Source organism: Arvicola amphibius, chromosome 14, assembly GCF_903992535.2.
Source record: "Arvicola amphibius chromosome 14, mArvAmp1.2, whole genome shotgun sequence".
Classification (NCBI taxonomy): Eukaryota; Metazoa; Chordata; class Mammalia; order Rodentia; family Cricetidae; genus Arvicola; species Arvicola amphibius.
Genome location: NC_052060.1, coordinates 16,055,752 through 16,077,755, shown reverse-complemented (window position 1 = coordinate 16,077,755; position 22,004 = coordinate 16,055,752). Strand labels below are relative to the sequence as shown.

Genomic DNA, 22,004 nt, shown 5'->3' with positions numbered 1-22,004 from the left:
CTAAATCCCACCACAACATACATTGCAAGGCAGTTCTCCATTGTGTCTTAGGCTAACTGCATCAGGTGACAGAAGTTTAAGACATGTGGGTTTAAAATCCTCCCCTGCTTGTGTTAAAAGTGAAAACTCCACAAGTCTCAAGGCATATAAACCAGATTCAGTATTAGCAAAGGTCAAAATAAAAATAAAAATGAAAACGCAATTGTCTCTCAAATAAACATGTGGAAGAACTGTTTTCTAAAAATAAAATAAATGTTTTATTTGGAAAAAGTTGGCTTCTTACACAGGTTTTAAATCTCTATTTTCACCCTGTCAATTACAATGGTATTTTAAATGCATTGAGAACAATTCAGTGTCTTATCTTCTCTGCCTCTATTTAGAAGATAACGGGTTAAAAAAAAAATACAATTCAAATCAGGTTCATTCTTCCTCCCATCCTTACCCGGAACCCATTTCCTCCATTTCTGGTAACTGAAAATGGCCACGAAAGCTAAGGTTTGTAGAGGTAAGACTATGCCCAATAATTCTAAGCATGATAGAAGTTTCTCCTTAAGCCTTGGTGTATGTGGCAGGAAGGTGGGTACTTACTGAGCCAAGTGAATTCATTAAACTCCCTCCCTCCCTATTTTATCTTTATTGGCTTCCCTGGAGCCAAACTCTGGCCCTCTTGGTTTTGCAAATACTGAAAAACAATGTAAAAAAACAAATAGCACACATTCAGTTCGTACTGAGTATCTCAATATAGTTCTAAACTAGAATATAAATGGAACTATCAAAAATCAAAGAAAAAGGGTCTAAGGAGGATTCCAGGGTGCTGGTGGGATGTGGCTCAGTGGTACAGCATGTTCTTAGCATGCCTGTGTCCCTGGGTTCAATCCTCAGAACCACCAAATCCCCCCAAACCCACACATACTTGAAGATAACAAAAGTTTCAAACCATAACTAGGGTCTTGGAAAACCCAAGTTGAAGTCAGCTGATGCCTGTCTATATTAAATCAGACTGTGTTGAATAATGTTTTATAGATTTTAATACTAACCTTTTTGCAGTAGAATTCAAAAATGGCAATGACTTCTAACCACTCAATGTCTCTGAACAGGAGCGAAGGTAGCAATTTAGTGACACTCTAGCACTAGGCTTGTAGTAAGCATCTGAGAGAAAGCACCCAGCAGGTGACAGACAGACTGTGGCTATGACAGCCAAGATGTTTCCAGAATTTCATGCTTTAGATTTCTTAAATATATACCCAGCAGGCCCCTACGCCAGGCAACTATGATGCTAGAAAAATACTTTAGTCAGTTTTTTTTATAAACCTCCAACTTTTTAACTATTATTTCTGTCCATAAATGTTCCAGTAGCAATTCTGACAAAGCATTACAAACAACAACAAAACAAGATTAAGGTTAAAGTTACCTCAAGCAAGTTAGTTGTTATTTTTCCTTTTAAAACAACATTTAAAATAGATGAATTCAGCAGAATGGTTTTAAAAGTTAAGGCTCTCTAAAGAGTTCTAAAACTAAAACTTAAGGCACATTATAATCTCCATGACACTGTTAAAAGCTAAGATTAAAACAAAACAAAACAAGAAAAATCCCTACTTCTTTCCCATATCCTTTGCCAACCACTCCCTACCTGAAGCATAGTAAATTTTAAATTCCGGCATTGGTGAGGAGTGAACAAAAACAAAACAAAACAAAACAAAAAAATTCCACCAATGAACACCTGGTAGGTTTTCCGCACAAATGTCCACTGTCTGCATTGAGCACCACTGGTAGACTAGAGGCCAGCAGAACGGTTTCAGATGTCTTGGGTTGCACACTGCTCAATTCTTGCTTCAGTTCAGACAGGACTCTCCTCCTCTGCGGGATCTCCGGAGCTGTTCTGCTGCGGGGATGGTGCTTCTTTTGTTATTTCCTTTGGCTTCTCATCAACATCTGTGCTGGTCTCGTCCTCTTTACTTTCCTTTTTCTGCTTCTCCTCTGCTTTCTGTTCTTTGGCCACAAGTCGATAATTGATGCCCATGCCAATGAAGAGATAGATACCTGCGATGATGAGGATCACACCACAAGCCCAGTACGTGTACTTGTAGTCTCCATACATGTCGTTGAGGCGGCCTAAAGATGTAAAAGACAAGGCTACATGAGTAAGAGCAAACAAGGACACCTTTCCCCAGAGTATAAACATCCTCTCAGAAAGATGCCAAACCAAACTTCAAAGACCCATAAATGACACATTAGCACAAAAATGAATTTCTAAACTTTCTATTTATAATGTCTCTGATTTTGACTGGCCATGTATTTTCTATTTTCAAATTGGAAACAAACTCTTGGCAAATCTGAACGAGAAGACAGGAATTATAATCCATTTTCTTAACATACAATGAAAAACTAATTCAAAGGAAGTTTGAGGGTGTCCAAGGCCACAAAGAGCTACTCCAGTCACCAAGGCCACAAAGAGCTACTCCAGTCACCAAGGCCAAAGTTCTTTATCGGCACTTCCAGAGAACACTTAGCTCTGTAGCCAACAGTACCCTCTCAGCACCAAATTCCCAATGTATCTTCCAGTAGTTACAGAAATTCAAGTACAGTGATGTTAAGTAACTTCTTCAAGGTCATAAAGCTAGTAAGGGAACACAAAGAGTCTCAGTTGGGGCCTGCACCTGCCACCTCTGTGCTACAAGGAAGCCTCTCTACTTACTGTTTCAACACTAAATCAATTTGGAAAATTGCATCACAACCTCTCCCAAAAGTTTGTGATGTCTGATGGCAATGAAACCTCCCCACCTGACCAATGTGACTGGAACTCCACAGGGCTAACTACTGCACAAACTGACAAGAGCTACAGGGAGGGCTCTGGACCAGAACATGGGTGGTGGAGACCAGCGAGTGGGCGAGCAATGCTGCTGCTTTTGAAGCATCACACGGAGCTGAGACAGTAGGAAGATAGACCTGTCCAGGAAAAGAGGGTGGAGAGGATCCAGGCGGAACAGCCAGTGCAAAGGCACAGGGCTGTGAGCAGGAAAGCAAGGGCTGGGTCCTAAAGCAGAGAGCAAGAGGCCAAGGGTGGAAAGCAAAGTTGGAGAGACAGGGCTAAGCTCTGCAAACTTGGAAATCAATTAGGGAATAGGATACTGAAGCAAGACAGAGGAGTGTGTAAAAGGGTGGTGGTCATGATCGAGTGGGGGATGACAACTGACATGATTACGTGATTAAGCAACTCAGTGGGGAGGAGCTGGAAAGGAGCACCCTCCAAATCCATTTATAAGTTTGGGGGCACCTGCCTATAATCCCAGCACTTGAGGGGAGAACACAGTCGGGTGAGGAGGTCCAGGCAATCTTTGGCTATACAAGTTTAAAGTCAATGGGTTGAGTAAGATCCCATCTCCAAAATAAATCACCACGAACACCCAAAAGGAGTTGGGACAATTGTGGAGACAGTTATCTGAAGATCTGGTTGTATGGCCAATGCTGATCTTGAAGCCACAATCAACCTGCCTCAGCCTCCAAGTATGAAATAACAGGTGTGTACCACCAGCCCAACATGGGACGTAAGCCTTTAATCTCAGCACTTGGGAAGCAGGCAGGCAGATCTGAGTTTGAGGCCAGCCTGATCTACAGAGCGAGTTCCAGGACAGTCACAACTACAGAGACCTTGCTTTGAAAAACAAAAACAAAACACATGAGTTCAGTAACCTTAGTTCTCAAATTCTATAATGACTGTTAACTAATGTAGCTGAGTCCAATTATCCCACCTCTTAAAGCTTTTGACTTCACTTATGAAACGGCTACTAAAATAATCTTAGATCCAAGATGCACACAGTGGTTAGGATAGCTGCCGATGTACTCTGACCTTAAGAAAGATCTACTCAGCCGGGAGGTGGTGGCGCACGCCTTTAATCCCAGCACTCGGGAGGCAGAGGCAGAGGCAGGTGGATCTCTGTGAGTTCGAGGCCAGCCTGGTCTACAAGAGCTAGTTCCAGGCCAGGCTCTAAAAAAGCTGCAGAGAAACCCTGTCTCGAAAAACCGAAAAAAAAAAAAGAAAAAAGGAAAAAAAAAAAAAAAGAAGAAGAAAGATCTACTCTTCTGCCTATTACCAAAATGTTTCTTTTTTTTTAATATTTATTTATTTATTATGTATACAATATTTTTTCTGTGTGTATGCCTGAAGGCCAGAAGAGGGCACCAGACATCATTACAGATGGTTGTGAACCACCATGTGGTTGCTGGGAATTGAACTCAGGACCTTTGGAAGAGCAGGCAATGCTCTTAACCACTGAGCCATCTCTCCAGCCCCCGACCAAAATGTTTCTTATTACTAAAACGCATTATATTGTCCATTTGTGCTTTAAAGGTAGAGCTCCTTTCTACATATTACTTTTATAACCAGGACAGAATCATGTAGGGATATACTATACCTAAAAGTGGTGGCCCTAGGAGGACAGGACAGCATTCCACAATGGTCACCAAGCCCACAGCACTGGAGAACCTCTGGGGTCCAACGAGGTCCATCAATGTTTCAAATAATACAGAGCTGAGCCAACCAAAGGCAAATCCAAAGACTCCCGCGTAGATGCAGAAGCCGACGTAGCTTGTAGACAAGGGGGCTAGCAAATGGCAGATTCCATTTGCAACAACAGAAGCAGCAAAGAAGTACTGGATCCGAGGTCTGACCCACTTGGTGTTGGCGGCAAGTCCCATGGAAGGTCTGGCTACCATATCAACAAAGGCCAGAATGGAGAGGAGGAAGGCTGACTTCTCGCTGGAATAGTGTTGACTCTTACCGTAATTACTAAGAAAGACCAAAGGAGTAAAGAGTCCAAAAAACATGACCACATTTCCAGACAGGTACAGCAAAAAGCCTCTGTGGGCAAACAGGGAGAGATCCAGGAACTTATTAACTGTTTGCAAGAATGATCGCTTTTCTCCTTTGGGGCTTCCTCCAATGAGATCTGTGTTTGCATCGGATTTTCCAGCTTCCTGAAGAGATTCTTTGGACTTTAGTTTCTCTACCTTGCCTGGCTTAGGGCCTATTGGTCGCATCAGGGAACCAGCTACACAACAGTTTAGCAGGAGGCCCCCAAGGATTAGAAAGCTTCCTCTCCAGCCAAAAATACCAAAGAAAGCCTGATTAAGTGGAGCCAGGGTAGAGAGGAACACAGGACTGCCTGCCATGGCCAGCCCATTGGCCAGTGGTCGCTTCTTGTAGAAATACTTGCCAATCATGGTCAGAGCTGGGTTCAAGTTGAAAGCAAGCCCAAGACCTAGGAAAGGAACAAAGACAACACTGTCATAAATAGAAGTTATTTTTGAAATTACCTACCAAGCAAAGACAAGAATAAATGAGGCTGAAAAGATGGCCCAGTGGCTAAGGGCATGTACTGCTCTTGCAGAGGACCTGCGTTGGATTCCCAGCATCCATAGGGAAGCTCAGGGAATCTGATGCATGTTGTCTCATATAATGAATGACATGAGAAGCTGATCATAATACACAGCAGACAGAAAATGATAAAAATAAACAAAATTTCATCCTTTTTGGTGTAAACAAAAAAAAGGTTTGTACACTGAAGAAACAGTATGGCAGGCCATACATTTGAATGTCGTAATATTCAACAGTTCATTTTTTTTTCTTTTGGTCTGTGCTATCCAAGTAACACTTCTGAAATGAGCCTAGAGGTGGTGGCACACGCCTTTAATTAAGCACTCAGGAGGCAGAGGCAGGTGGATCTCTGAGTTCCAGGACAGCCAGGGCTACAAGAAGAAACCCAGCCTTGAAAAAAAAACCAAAAACCAAAACCAAAACAAAACTATTCTTGGGAAAAAGAGAAAAACCAATGAATACCCTTCCATGAATCACTGCATAAATTTATCTTTCCCTGTTTATTCTTTTTTCTGGTTTTGAGTTTGGCTCTTCACAAACTCACAGATATCTGCCTGCCTCTGTCTCTTGTAGTGGGATTAAAGGTGTGCACCACCTTGCACTGCTACCATTGTCTATTCCTAAGAATGCAATTGTCTCACAATTAAATTAACAATAACTACATATTGTATGGCAAGAGTTTAACTTTATAAAGTCATTTTGGTCTACAAAGCGAGTTCTAGGGCAATTAGAGAAACTGTCTCGGAAAACCAAAAGAAAGAAAGAAACAACAACAACAACATGCATGTGCATGTCTGTGCCATGGTGAGAGTGCAGGCCACCCCTGTGGAGCTAGTTCGTTCCTGACACCATGTGGATCCAGGGAAAGACAGGTTCTTCCTTGACCCACTGAGCCATCTCACTAGTACTGAGTGAATCGGCAGCTCTCTAAAATAACATTTATCAAGCGCATTATCAAATAGTGACAATAAATAAATACGAAACTAATCAGTAGCTACTCACCTCCAATGACACCAATACACAGGTAAAGTTCCTGCACTGTGTTACAGAAAGAAGCTGCAATCAAGCCACAACCAGACAAACAGCCGCCAGCGATCATTACTGGACGGCTGCCATATTTATTCACCAGGATACTGCTGATGGGACCTAGGAGAGAATTTAAAAAAATGTAGTAGTATAAACTCTCATATTCAAGAAAAGACAAACCGGAAAAAAATTTCCCCGTATATCTAGCTGTCTGAGGTACTGAGTTGAATAAAATGACTTGGTTCTAATCCTGCGCGGTCCCAATGTGAAGAAATGCTTGATGGAGGATGGCTAGTGGCACAAGGCTGTCAATGCATGGCAAGCAATACTCCTATGATCATAGCAGTATGAAGGTGACAAAACCAGTCACCCTCATCTATGCGGCAAGTTCAAGGCCAAACTAGGCTATGAGTCCCTGCCTCAAAAACCAGGAACTTACAGCAAGTCAAGTCAGGCACCAGTCAACTCAAGCTTGATCTAGCCACTCAAGGGGATAGGAATGAATGAAATGATAGGCTAGGTGAGCAGATTAAATGGGATTTTAAAGCTGTCATTTTTTAGTGTTGGAGAATTCTAACTATCACATATGCTGGGCAAGGACTCTACCATTAAGTCACATCCCCCTTCCTACGACACAGTTCCTAATAAAACTAACGATGTCCATCTTCCCATGGTTCATAAACATAACTGCATTTTATGCTGTTGTGTGAAAACTTTGCCATGGTGTTGGTGCTTTGCTTATCTTATATAAACAACAAAAAGAAAAGCTAATAATTTTGCTGATTATAAAATGAGTGATATTCAACTTTTTTATAATTATTAAAACATTTGAGTTTCACACTTCATAACAAAGGACTTGTGGAAAGAATGACTGCAGGACCCGGTAAACCTCCCTGGTTACAGGAGATGACCACAAATAAGCAAGGCTCTGGGCTCCATTTTCACATGGAGGGAAAACATTCATGTTAAAACTCAGCCCAAAAGCAAGGGTATTGACAGCCAGGAACTTCAGGAAAAAATTAGGTCAGAGTCTCAGAAATCTATGTCTTTATAATTCTAAAATAAATATTGCCATACTGTTGTTCCATGAAGTTTAAGTTATAATATTTGAAATATCAAAAAAATGGAAAAATGACAAAAGCACTAAGATCTTTTCTCCTTGGCCAGCTATGGTGGCTCACATTTTTAATCTTAATCTTTGGGAGGCAGAGGAGAGAGGAGGAAGGACATTTGTGACTTTAAGATCATCCTGGTCCATATTGACCCTGCTTCAACAAATAAACAAAAAATCCAAGTGCACGGTTTAAAGGACTGACAGTTGTATAGTGATGAAAGTTCTTAGGGGAATTATTTAGAAAACAACCAAATAGAATAGCCATTCAATAAGAATCCTGCCAAAGTTCATGAGATGTAATCTTTCAGTTACTTTAGAAAAAAATGGTCCTAATTAGCTATCTTCAAAAACAGAAAGAGGAGCTAATAGGCCCACTGTCACACAAATTAGAGAAACATGCTAGTTAACTCACTAACTGGGCGAGGACAAAGGAATCTTCCCCAAAGGAGGGTATCATGTGCAATTAGTGCAACTGACATCACTGACTTTTGAGGAAAATCTGGCAGCTAACATATGAATGACGTTCTGGTTTGCAGTCTGCTTAAACATGCAAACATTGACTGGAGTATCTCTGGATGTTTAATCAAAATCTGTTTATAGAGATCAGGGAAGATTAAAGCTCAAGCCCTAAAGACTACTGTCGCCTGAAAGATGTCTGGGAACAGAGAGATGGCAAAGTGACTAAGAGCACTTGCTCTTTGAGAAGACCTGAGTTCAGTTTCCAGCACCTACAGTAGGCAGCTTCCAACTGTCTACGTCTCCAATGTCATGGGATTCAATGATATCTTCTGGCCTCTGGCCACTACATTCACATGCACAAAAACCAGACACAGATACACATAAATAAAAATCTTAAGGTGACATAATTTAGCCCTGAAAATTTATTTTGAAACATATTTAAATAGCCCAAACAGAACAGTGTTAGCAATGTTAAAGACAAGAGTGAAACAAACAGGGTTTTAATCCCAGCGTCCAGGAGACAGAGGCAGGAAGATCTGTGAGGCTGGCCAGGTTATCCCGAAGGCTCTATGTAGAGCGACTCTATAGAGAGACCCTTGTCAAAAAAACCAAACAACCAACCAAGAAAGAGGGAGGGAGGACTGCTGGAGAGCGCGCAACTGTCAGAGCTCTGGCTTCTTTTTGAGAACCTGGGTTTGGTTCCTAGCACCAATGGAAGCCAGAGCCAAAGGATTTGAAGCCTGGCCTGCAGGGTCACCAGGCAGACATATGATACACAGGCACACATACAGGCAAAACACCCACGCGCATAAAATAATTTTTTCAAGTTAAAGACAAAAATATACAGGAGGAAAAAGGTCTTCAAACTGCTGCTTCTGTCCATTTATCCCTCTTCAAATCAACCAACTTAATAATGTTTAATTAAATTATGACCTCAACTAACGACACAGTGCTGTTTTTGTGGGCTTATTAATAACATCAAAAAGAATCCCAGATGTAGAGTTCTCTATCACTCAAAACTGTACTCAAGGAGCTTAGGAAAGACTGCTGAATCTACTACCAACTAAGTTATTCACCACTGAAACGCAGAACAGAATCTTCATAAACATCTTGTTAGATCGCTAACAACACAGAACACTGTCCACCAGGTTAAATAAATTTGCTCCAGAATTCCTACTAAACAACCTCAAGCTTTTACGTTTAATTGTAGTTTGATGTCTCCAGGTAAGATATACTGCTTTAAATAAGCAATTTACTTTTTTTGTGTGTGGGGGTGTTCAGATAGGGTTTCCCTGTGTAACAGTCCTAGCTGTCCTGGACTAGCTCTTGTAAACCAGGCTGGATTTGAACTCACAGGGATCCGCCTGCCTCTGCCTCCCGAGTGCTGGGATTAAAGGCATGCGCCACCACTGCCCGGCCCTCAATTTACTTTTACATAGCCTCCACACCATGTCAAAGTAAATAAAAGGGGGAAAAATGATAAAATTCAAGTTTAAGTTCAACCAAAATGCTTTTATAACTCATAACATAGGAACAAGGGGACATTTTATTTAGTCTTTGTTTTTTGGTATGTGTGCGCGTGTGTACATGTGTGCATGCCAGCCATGAGGGGTGTCAGTTGTCTTCACCTCTTTGTGCGTATGGGACAGGCCCCACCCTAAATTACAGATTTTACCTGAGGCTTTGAACTATTATTCCAGACATTTGAGTAACTTTTTAATATCTTGCAACTCATTACTTAAAGATGTTTACTTTCCAAGTGTCTGGCATAGAGCAAGAGGAACAAGGTTTACACAGTCATTTTATGAGAGCTTTCAAAGCACAGCTAATACTCGAGCTCCTCACGCTTTCAATTCTGTTCCAAAAAGCCATAATGGAATGAAGGGAGTAAGAGATGCCAGTTACCAGGGATAGAAAACATGCTCCTCAGTACAAAACTTCAGCAAGTGCAACCTCAAAGAACTTCAATGAGTAAGATATTAAAATATACAGACTCAGCAGGTGGTAGTAGCTTTAATCCTAGCACTCAGGAGGCAGAGGCAGGTGGATCTCTGAGTTCGAGGCCAGACCAATCTACAGAGGTGTCCCAGGATAGCCAGGGCCACACAGAGAAACCCTGTCTTGAAAAACAAAACAAAAACAACCCAAAAGTACAAACTCTGGCTGCCTAATGAGTTAAACGAGCAGGCCATAGTGGGTACTCACCTCCAGCATACATGACAGCCAGCATAATGGATGATATCCATGACACTTCACTGGTAGTAGCGTTGAATATACCTTCAATTTCTTTAAAGAAGACAGTGATGGATTTGGGAAACGCGTAAGAGAAGCCAATAGAAATGAAAGCTCCAACTACCACTGCCCACCCCCAGCCTCCATCTGGGGGGGTATATCCAACTGGTCCTCCAATTGCAGGTGGCATTTTAAGTGAAGATGAATCCCAAACTTCAGTACAAATCTAGTATCTGAAAGATATGAAATGGGGGGAAATGTCAACAACAAAACAGCGTCCACATCCTTTTTCTGCAGTAACAGACACAGTTGCTTGGCTCTTGACACAGAGCCACACTGAATAACGGCTTTAATCACCTGAGTGACAAAGAAAATAATCTTGCTGGGTTTTGTTGTTTCAGGTCAGGGAAGGAAGGGTACACAGTGAAACCCTGCCTGTCACCCCCATAATCCAATGGACCTACTCTCTTCCTCTTCTGTTTGGTTTCCAACCTTTTGTTTCTTTGGACTTTATTCTACATGATTCTCTTTTTAATGGCTCTTTAGCAGCATTGGGCAGTGAACATTTAACCAATTCACTCTATGGAAAATAAACACCACATACTCTAAAATTGCCAGTTCCTCTAACGAAGCAAGTAAAACAGATTTCAACTGCAGTAAATGTGCAGATACCACTTGTGTAACAACACCCAGTCTAACTAGGGAAAGAGAATAAGGTTAGTGGCCTTTCCAGTATCTTTTTTTAAAAAAATTGGTTGCTTTGAGGATTCAGCTCAGGCTGACTTCAAATTCTTTTTTTTTTTTTTTAAAGATGTATTTATTTATTGTATACACAATGTTAAGCCCCCTTGTATGCATGCAGGCCAGAAGAGGGCACCAGATCATATTACAGATGGTTGTGAGCCACCATGTGGTTGCTGGGAATTGAACTCAGGGCCTCTGGAAGATCAGCCAGTACTCTTAACCTCTGAGCCATCTCTCCAGCCCCTGACTTCAAATTCTTATGTGGCTGAAACTGGCTTCAATATCCTGATTCTGCACCTACCTTACAAGTGCTGGAGTTATAGGTTTTGTTCCCCTACACGCCCAGTTTGTTGTTAGTGTACAAAGTGAGTTTCACTGACATCCAAACGACTGCCCACAGTTGCACCCAGCCCCTTCTCAAGCGTAACAACTACGACAACGAATTCACCTCCACTCTGCCCCATGCTTTACACACACATACGTGTCTGTGAAGAATCCAGCTAAAGCCAGGCAGTGGTGGCGCACGCCTTTAATCCCAGCACTCGGGAGGCAGAGGCAGGTGGATCTCTGTGAGTTTGAGACCAGCCTGGTCTATAAGAGCTAGCTCCAGGACAGGCTCGAAAGCTGCAGAGAAACCCTGTCTCGAAAAACCAAAAAAGAATCCAGCTAAGAGAAAACATGAGATCTGCCTTCCTCCCCTCTCTCCCTCCAGAGTCCTGGCCTAGATCTATGCACCAAGTTTTTCCTTCCTTTGGGACCCCAGGTCTTTACTCCAGTGAGACATGTGACGAGTAAGCTGCACATTTCTTCTGTAACAGAGTGGGTCAAGAAAGACCACAGGGAGCCACCCTGAGAAAATCATTTAAAAGTCCAACCTGAATGTAAGTCTCTAGATTATTCTTTTAAAAAACAGCCTAGAGGAAAAGTTTTTGTTGTAGGGCATTTCACTCATACCAACTAAAAACATTTTTACAAGCTAAGGTTTCTTAAAAATTGAGGCAGGCAGATCTGAGTTCGAAGCCAGCCTGATCTACAGAGCAAGTTCCAGGACAGCCAGGGCCACACAGAGAAACCTTGTCTTGAAAAACAAAAAGCAAATCGTACCTGACTGAATAATAAAAAGCTGCTTAACATGCTCATGGATTTAAATCTGCTAAGTATGGGTGCTCCAAGCATTAATTCTTTTTCCTTTATCTAAGCATAAAAATTTCCAAAGAACTACTAAAAAGATGAATTCAAGAAGAGTATTTACATATACAGAATAACACCTACACACATAACACATCAAGCCCTGACTAGAACAGCAATACGTGTTGGACGTGATTAAACTTTGTGCTTAGCTGCCAGCTAGGATTTGTCAATTAAAAAGCAGTTCTAATTTTTAGTCACGAAGACTTGCCTCATCAAGTTAATAATACCTTTTCTACAGAATCTAGATTTAACTTGAGTAACTTTAAGATTCACAAGTAAACGAGTGTCCAAAATAGCACGGGGGGGGGGGGGGGGAATTAAAAACCCCAGAAACAGATTCAACATAATTTTATCACAACCATTATGCTATAACTAACATAAAAATCCTGATTAAAAAAACCCCAACCCTCTGTTTTACACCAGCAGTTCTCTTCCACCACAGACGGCCTCGCCCCAAAGGAGATGCAGGACCAGACATACACACTTCACGTGTAAAAATTCAAGTTAAATGACAGAACAGAAGTTCTCAAGATTTTAATCTTACAGTGTACAGTAGCCCCACCAGCTTAAAGGTTATAACCTTAAAAAGTAACGGGGGATTAAAAAACACATGAAGGAGTGATGAGAAAATGTGCCTTCTAAGAACACAGAAGCCAAGCACAATGGGGCATGGCAGAAACACCAGCACTCAGGAGGTGCAGGCCTGGGAGAGCAGGTCACACACACACACACACACACACACACACACACACACACACACACACAGAGAAGGAGGGAGGGAGGGAGGGAGGGAGGGAGGGAGGGAGGGAAAATGGAAGTGAATCTCAGTAGCAGAATGTTTAACTTAGCATGCACAAGGCCCAGCCCTGGGTTTAGTCTCCTGCAGTTACCACCCCACCCCCAAGAAAGGGGGGGGGGGTAAAGCATCTATAAAAAGTAAAATTCTGACTGCTGAACCCAACTAACACAACACTCAGCAATTATAAAATGTATAATTTTCATACTACATAAACACCACAAAGTGTAAACTGGCCTCTACAAACTTCTGAATACAGGGATTATAAAAGCACAGGACACCTCGCTCAGCTGATATTGTTGATAGGACAAATTCAGACTACAACTGCCATTTGATCCAACCATCGTTCTTCTGGGAGCACACTTCTAAGAACGGGAATCTGGGGTCAAGGACACATCTGTACTTCCCTGTGCTTTGCAGTGTTAGTAAAAAACAAAGGCAAGACTTGGGCTGGTGAGTGGCTCGGTGGGTGAAGATACTTTCCAGCAAGTCTGCCCATCCCAGTTGATCCCTGGAATCTTCAAAAGGTAAGAGAGATGACTTGCAAACTGTCCTCTGCCTTCCCTTCCTGTACAAACACATCTATACAAATAACCTAAAAAATTAAAAGAGGCAGACATAAAAGCAATCTAAACATCCACCAATGGTACTACATGTAGTTACTAAACTCCAGATCCAGAAAGATAGCTTCTGCAGTGATACTGTCCTATCTCGTGAGTAGCTTTTTGTAGAGCACTTATTGCTAAACACACTGAACCCTAGGCAAGCACTCAACCACTGAACCACATGCCCAGCTTTAAATAGCTTTCCTAATTGCTGATGATACAAACCTTACACTATGTTGCCATTAAAATAATTACTGGATCTTTTATTAGGAATATACAATTTCCAAATGAGTACTTGATTTTCCTCAAATTAGAGTAATTATTAAACCACCTGCCTCCCTCCTGCTCGACTGATGTCTAGGTGACAGTGCTAACAGAGTAAGTACTAATGTTATAATCACAAGAGGCTGAAGTAATAATCTGCAAGAATTTCAGACCTGAGGTTCAATGACCTCTTTAGAGGTTCTTCTAACTGAGCTGCTGAAGACAAACTTTGAATGAATTTGAAGTATATTTACTGATGTGAACCTATTAGAAAACAGGGCCAGAAAATTCAAATCAAATTAAGATACCCATTTAATTGCTGGCACATACACTTTCTAAAAAGTATTCTGCCTGAATTTGTGGAAATCTCTACATGGCCAAAGATTCACTTAACCTGTGATATCACAATTACATAATCCAATGACAACAAGATCTATCTGCTGTGTAGGATTATGGTCTCTGGCTAGCTCAATCTCACACAAGAGTAATGGAACCAGGAGGAATCCTTTCCCTCAGGAATGTCAGATTCCTGTGGCAGTTTGATAATACCTGTGGGACTCATCAGAATACATTTTTAAACTGGGTATTGGTGTGGGATTTCCCTCTGTATGCTGTGATTACCATTAATGAATAAAGAAACTGCTTTGGACATAGCAGGGCAGAACTTAGCTAGGTGGGAAAAACTAAGCTGAATGCTGGAGGGAAGAAGGGTGGAGTCGGAGAGAAGCCATGGATCTGCCACCTGAGACAGACACTGGGAACTTAAGCTGGTAAACCACTACCACGTGGCGATACACAGATTAATAGAGATGGGTTAAATTAAAATGTAAGAGCTAGCCAGTAAGAAGTTAAGAGCGAATAGGCCAAACACTGATTTAAATAATAGTTTCTGTGGATTATTTTGGGTCTAAGCTAGCTGGGCAGCCAGGAAGAACAAGCGGCCCCTCTTCCTACAGGGTATGTATGGCAGGGCACACCCGTAATTCCAATCTCAGGAGGCTGAGGTAATCTGCATATTGTGTTGACATAGTGTGTCAAAGTGACCCCATCCTTAATAAAACAAAACAAAAGAGTAAATGCATAGTGCACAAAATGAAACTCAAAAGTAGACCTGCCAAAATACTTTAATTGGATCCTGTGAGGTATTGGTGCACTAACCACAGTAATTTTAAAATGGTGAAAACGTTCAGTCTGTGTCTAACAACTGACAAAGTAGGAGTCTTGCTAGTATTTCTAAGTCACAGGTACTGCTTACAACCACGGCTGAAATTCCAACAAATTAACAAACCCTACTGAATCCCACACACCTTGGAGATTAATCCTCCAGACTATAAATTTAAAACGTGATATGACAGAGAGGAAACCCTTCCCATGGGAAAACAGAAGAGAAAAATCAGGTAAAAAGCATTGCTTTGGTTCTTAAAACTAAGGAACTGGGCTGACAAGATGACTCAGCAGGTAAAGGCACTTGCCACTAAGCCTGATAACCTGAGTTTAATGCTGAGATCAACTCTTCAAGCTGTTCTGTCCTCCATAGGAACCTCCAGCACACACACACACACTCCACACACACAGACACACACACACTCCCTTCTCTCTAAAGAAATAAATTTAAAATAATTTTAGACATTTAAAAAAAAAAGAAAACCTTAGCAGGGAGGTAGTGACATGTACCTTTAATCCCAGCACTGGGGAGGCAGAGGCAGGGGGACTTCTGAGTTCAAGGCTAGCCAGGTTTATACAATGTTCCAGGACAGCCAGGGATACAAAGAAAAACATAAAAAAAAAAGGAAAGAAAAGCCCACTCCATTTCACTAAGTTAAAAGACCTTCACTCTCCAGACAGTTTACAAACAACACAGTGTCAAGTTTTCTCTTAGTTTTTTTTTTTTAATTTACTTAAAGAGAAAGAATGTACATGTATAAAGGTATGTGGACACACTCCATGGAGGTCAGAGGAACTGTCCAGAGCTGGGTTCTCTCCTGCCACCTTGTGGACCCAGAAATCGGGCCTGCAAAGAACTGCCTCTACCAGAAGGCCCAAGAGTCCATTCATTCAGTTATGTATTGGGCTCTATCCTGCTATGGTTTGGAAGCAAACGGTTTCCCACAGGTTCATTATCTGAACACTTGGTCCCCAGCTGGTGGCACTGTTCTGGGGGGTTGAGGAATTCTTAGGCGGTGAGGCCTATCTGGAGGAAGGTGAGTCCTTAGGGGAAGTTTCAGGCCTGGCGGTCTGTAACCCAACTCTGCTTCTTGACTAGCCCAGATGCGAGCAAGCAGCCTGTGTTTCTGCCACCAGGTTCCTGTCACCATGCCTTTCCCACCATGATGTAATACTCAAAACCTGAGCTTAAATAAAGCCTTCTTCCCTTAAGTTGTTTTCTGTCAGACACCTCGTCACAACTGTGAGCAAATCTAATACATACCCCCAGCACCCAACCCCCCGACACGCCCAGAGGATTCCTGCAGGTTAAACAGAATTGGGAACACAGTTTTCAACCACCAGTTATGCAACTTAGAATATCGGAACATTTTTAAGTTATTTTCTCTGCAAAGGCTAAATCTGTCAAATCAAATTGAATATTATGGGTTGTAATCAGCAACAGGGTAGTGTGAAAATAAACAGAACTGGATCCTGCTTATGTATTTATGGTCAGTGATACCCACTAAAGGCTCAGCCTTTGAAGCCCTTCTTGATACTATGGTCAAGGTAAGCTCATTCTGTGACCATGTGAACGCCGACCTTTGAAACCCTTCTTTGCATGATACTAGGGTTCACTCTCTACAATACAGATTGGCTGTAAGATCTGACCTTTCACTATCCCCTAAAAGAAAAAAATTACAGGGAAGAAAATGACACTTTATTAGGTAAGTTGAAGAGCATACAGAATTGTAAAAGATTAGTGAGAGCAATATGCTTAAGATGATTCAATTTGCCAAGCATGGTGGTACACACCTTTGATCCCAACCCTCGGGACGCAGAGTTAGGTGGATCTCCTGGCGCCAGACTGTGCTGCACCGTGAGACCTTGACTCAAAAAGACTTAGTTCTACTCAGACAAATTAAGATGATAGAAAGTGGGAAACCATGAAAATGTGTGTTTACACATGCAAGCAGGTGCACGTTGCTGTGGAAGCCAGGTCTGCACGGTTTCTGCTGAGACAAGGTCTCTCATTTTGCAGGGAGCTTGCTCAGGTTGGGCAGCCTGAAGAGAGAGAGCCTCAAGGGTCTCAAACTTCCCCTCTCTCCAGAATGGAACTGAAGTGTGCACCACCCCAGTTTGTTCTCAATTTGTTTGTTTGTCTGTTTTTGAGACAGGGTCTCTATATGTAACCCTGGCTGTCCTGAAACTTACTATGAAGACCATGCTGGCCTCAAACTCATAGATCTGCCTGCCTCTACCTTCTGAGTGCTGGGATTAAAGGCTCTAAGGGAGGGAGGGTTTCAAACACACACGTGCTATACAGTGGTGGCCCTACTCACTGTGCTTTAATGTCCCTTCCTTCAAACTACACCTTTAGTAAAGGTGTTCTGGCTAGTAAATTAAGGACGAATGGTAAAAATTAAAGTGCAATTAAATTACTGTCTCTTAAAACCAGAGTGAGATGATAGAATAGGTTGTGAATACATCAGGAAGAGGAAAACCCCATCAGTCTCCAAGTAGAAGTGGCAAACATGAAATATACTTATCTCTCTCCTAAACCTTTATTCAGAAGTAAAAACCCCGACTGCTCGTCAAGTCTTCAAATGGGTTCCCAACTAGAGGAAATACAAAAGACAGCAGGATGTGCAAAACTAGGACATATTAAAACTATGCCACGAGGACAAATTCATCAAAATCCCAAATGGGGAAAACAAGGAGGCCTGTTTCCTTCAAATCAATTACGTAGATGAGGAACCTAAAGATTTCACAGATATCAACTAAATAGAACATATAACCTTGTTTGTATCCTTGATCAAAGGAACCAATTATTAAAAAACAAGATCAATGAATAAATATAAATACAATTTGGGAAAATCTGAATATTGATGGGTATTTGATGATGTTAATTTTTAAAGGTAGGATAATGGGATAATGTGACTGTGGATTTCTGAAGACTATCTTTCAGATAGATAACTATGAATATAAAGTTGGGGTTTTTTTTGTTTGTTTTTTTTTTTGGGGGGGGGACAGGGTTTCTCTGTGTAACAGTCCTAGCTGTCCTGAAACTCAGAGATCCTCCTGCCTCTGCCCTCCACCGAGTGCTGGGATTAAAGGCGGCACACCACTGCCTGGTTTAAAGTTGGGTTTGATCCAAAGCACTGCATAAACTGGGTGTGGTGGTGCACACCTGTGTCCCAGAGAGGCAGGAGGTCAGGAGTTCAAGGTCACCCTTTGGTACAGTGAGTTCCAGGCCAGCCTGGGATACATGAGTCCCTAGATCTAAAAATAATTTAGTAAATTAAAAAAATATCTCTTTTATGCCAGGCAAGTGGTGGCACATGCCTTTTAGTCACAGCACTCTGAAGGCAGAGGCAGGCTGATCTGAATTTGAGGCCAGCCTGTTCTACAGAGCAAGTTCTAAGACTACACAGTTCTAAGGCTGCATAGTGAAAAGTCTGTCCTGAAAAACCAATAATAATAAATGAGTGAATAAATAAACTTCTCTTTTAGAACTATGTACCAATATATTTAGAAATGAAATAATTTAATCTAGGATTTGCTTAATTCACAACAACCAAGCAGAAACTGGGGAAAGTTGGACAGGGATAGCAATGATCAACTTCTTGTGATTAAAGTTTTCACACTAAACTGTAGAGAAAGGTAAAGAGGAAACAAAAAATTTCAACTTTACCAATAAAAAGACAAGAGCAGAAAGAGCTTTGAATTTTATCTACAAGTTTTATAAGTTGGACAGTTCTGGTGGAGGAGCCACACTACCTCAGAACTCCCACTGGTTAAAATGAAAATAAAGCTTGTATTTGCTCCAGCTATCAACCTGTGCTATAACCTTAACTCAAAACCTGTGTTTCCCTTTCGAAGCTTCCCACCAGGTATTCTCATATGGCCACTCTGAAGCCCCTTTAACCCTTTTTTCCACAGTATCCAAAATGATACTCCTAAAATGCAAATCTGCTCAGCCACATCCTTAAACAGCTTTCAAACAACTTCAAAAGTACAATTCCAAACTGTTCAGTCTTTTCCTGAGTCTTTAAAACGACTGAAGGCCCTCCATTAGCGGGCCGTCTGCCCCTCCCTCCTTTCTGACCTCTCTGCTTTAGACTCTGGTGAAGTTCTTTCAGCTTCTGCACAGCCTGGCACTGTCTTCAGTACTCTGCAATGCCCTTTCAACCCATCACCACCTATGCCTGCCTTGCTCCTCCCTTGTCAAGCCTCAGATAAATAGTATTTCCTCAGAAAGACACCGCCGGCGTTTCCTCACACTGAGCATCTTCTCTCACATACACAATACAGTATTTGTCCCCATGGTAACTTACTGTCTCCCGTAAAACTCAGTAACTCTTTGCTAAGAGAACTTAGCTGTATCTCCATCCCAGCTAGATTACAAACCCCAAGGGTAAGTAAGTGCTAGAGTCCACTCACTGCTGAACCCTAAATTTCTCAATTCACAACTTTCCATTTTCCTTGTGCTCAAGTCCTCACCGGCAACAAAAACAGCCAAGTGGGCAATATACAAGGATCAGGACCCTAGATGGAAGGCATGCTAGGAAATGAACTGGAGCGTAGCGGGGATGACGGGTGTAACAAGTTGGAAAATATTAATTAATACTATTTTTTGCTGGAGTTGAGGTGTTCATAATCACACACCCCCACATCCCTGCCCTTAATCTGTTTAGGGATTATTATATAAACCCACAGCTAAATCTTTAAAAAGCTTAAAATGCTCCTCAAACTAAGAATTTGCATAGTTAACAAGGTCACTGTAATCTGATAAACAGCACCTACTTGAACCTACAATGAAATTACTGAAATCCACTCATTTAAAAAAGTAATTCTAGGAAGGGTGTGGCGTTGCACACCTTCAATCCCAGCACCGGGGAGGCAGAGGCAGACCTATCTCTGCCTGCGAGGCCAGTCTGGTCTAGAGAACCAATTCCAGGACAGCCAGAGAGATTACAGAGAAAGCCTGTCTCTGATCCCCCACCTAACACGCCAAAATAAAACAAACCCCACAATTACAGTTTATTTTTACTTCGTTAAATGACAAGGGTTTCACTATGTGGAGCCTATACCTCCTACCTGCACACCGTGGATTTAATTTATGAGAGACTAAATCCACAAAGTGAGACCCTATCTCTCTCTCTCACACACACACACATATATACCGCCAAAGACTTAGATTCAGAATCACCATTTAGCAACCAACTAAAATAAGTAAGCAAAAACGAGATACAGTCTTTCTTGCCGTATTCAGCTGGCAACTGAGATAAAAAAAAAAAGAACCCTGCTTGACTTAGCTCCTATCCACCCTTGCTCCAACTCTCGTACAATTACTAATCTCACACGTCAGCATGCACTCATTTTGTTACAAAATCAGAGGTTTTTTTATGGTCAATGCTGGTGATCAAATTTTGGGGCCTCAGGCATGGTAGGCCAGGCAGGTACTCTACCACTGAGCTAACACATCCCCAGCCTAAGTCGAATATGCCTGAAGATTTCAAAATCAATTACGGTTAATTAAGAAAAAAAAGCAGATTGTCACTGTGTAACCACTAGCAGGAGACGCCGGGTTTATAATGAGCCAGTGGAAAACGGGAAAAGACTGAAGTAGTAACACGTGCGTTTCCTGGTTGAGCGGATCAGAAACTAGTTTTCGCAACTGCTGGTTGCACCAAATACGCCACCATCAAGAAAGGTTAAAAATGCACTCGGAAAAAGGATGTACTTGGCACAGAAGGCAAGCACCTAGCCAAATGTAACGCTATTTCAGTCTTCTCTCCAGGGATGCCTCGCGACCCCCGTGCCCGCCGGCAGACGCACCGAAGCCACAGGTTGGACCACAAAGAGCCCCTATCCCAACCTCCCGCCCCTTCCTCAAAGTTCACCCGAAGCCCGCAGTCTAGTCGCGGCGGTCGGCAAGGCAGCTCCTCACACCACTCTAGCGAGTCACCAGGTGGGACACCGATTGGCAGGCGGGGGAGGCTGGGCGGGCATGCCACGAGTCCTAAATAACTCCCGCCCCAGTCGGTCCCTTCCCTCCGAGCCGAAGGCGGCAGGAGTGCACCACGTGAACCGGCCTCAGGTCGTCCCTCTTCCGAGCTAAGCATCTCTCCAGGCGCCCGCTGGAGACCGGGCTGGAAGCGTCTCCCAAGGTCACCGGGCACCGTGACCCGACTCCCGCAGCCCGGCGGCCACACCTGACCGCGGGGCCCGCGCGGTCCGGCCGGGCGAGACGCTGTGCCCAGCGCCTGAAGGTCCCCTTCACCCACGCCGCGTGCCGGGGCCACGCGGCTCCCGCGCGCCCAGGATGCCCTCTGCCGGGGCCGCCCTCCTGACCCGCGGACGGGAAGTCTCCGCGTGCCCCGGCGGACCGGGCGACCCCACCAGGGCACCAAGGGCACCGCAGAGTCCGTGTGGCGCGCTGCCCGCTCAGCCCCGGACTAACCGTTATGTGTGTCTGGCGGCTCCCGGAGTGTGCGTGACGCGGCGGCGCGGGCCGCAGTTCCTCCGAACCCGGAGTCCAGCTCGCGTCCCTTGCCGCCGCCGCCGGGCTCGTTGGCTGCAGCACCCACACGACCGACCAGTCACGTCGCAGCTCGCCACTTTGTCTGGCGGGGCAGGCGCGGCTGCTTTATAACCCGCGGGGGCCGGAGCATGCGCACAGGGGGTGGAGTCAGCCTTCCCGGCCGCCGCCCCCTCCCTGCCATACATACTCCCTGCTCTGCATCTCGCGCCTCCACACGCCGTCGGCTGCGCGCGCCCGCCCGCTCGGCCGCGCGCGCCGGCGCCCCCTTCCCCGCCACGTGACCCGGCGCCGGGGCCGGGAGACCCCGCACCGACCGCTCTGAGGGCTGTTTTAGCGATGGGAAGGGTTGCTGCATTTCGCGCGTGCCCGGGACGCCATCACGGGCCTCACTCCTCAGGCTCTGCGGGAGAAAAGGGAAAAGCTGCCCTGAGGCCGACCCTGAGGTGCGGAGGATGATGGACGGGCGGAGTTTGAATGGATGCGGTGCTGCTCGGACCCTGGTGGGCTCC

General features: G+C 43.5%; 1 protein-coding gene across 1 annotated transcript; it reads right to left on the bottom strand.

The window, feature by feature from the left end:
- Positions 1-231: 231 nt before the first annotated feature.
- Slc16a1 (solute carrier family 16 member 1) lies at positions 232-21,549 on the bottom strand. Its single transcript, XM_038311430.1, has 5 exons — positions 21,415-21,549; positions 10,179-10,438; positions 6,377-6,520; positions 4,413-5,258; positions 232-2,112 (listed from the first exon to the last, which is right to left on the bottom strand). Exons 2-5 carry the CDS (start codon positions 10,393-10,395, stop codon positions 1,838-1,840), a joined length of 1,482 nt encoding a protein of 493 aa, XP_038167358.1. The 5' UTR covers positions 10,396-10,438; positions 21,415-21,549; the 3' UTR covers positions 232-1,837.
- Between the last annotated feature and the right edge of the window lie 455 nt (positions 21,550-22,004).

Excerpts from the sequence above, each read along its gene's own strand:
- Slc16a1 (XM_038311430.1), bottom strand. The coding sequence starts at position 10,395 with ATGCCACCTGCAATTGGAGGACCAGTTGGATATACCCCCCCAGATGGA. Across the intron at positions 6,521-10,178 it reads GGCTGTCATGTATGCTGGAG|GTCCCATCAGCAGTATCCTG; the intron begins GTGAGTACCCAC and ends ATTCTCTCCTAG. Across the intron at positions 5,259-6,376 it reads GTGTATTGGTGTCATTGGAG|GTCTTGGGCTTGCTTTCAAC; the intron begins GTGAGTAGCTAC and ends TTCCTTTCCTAG.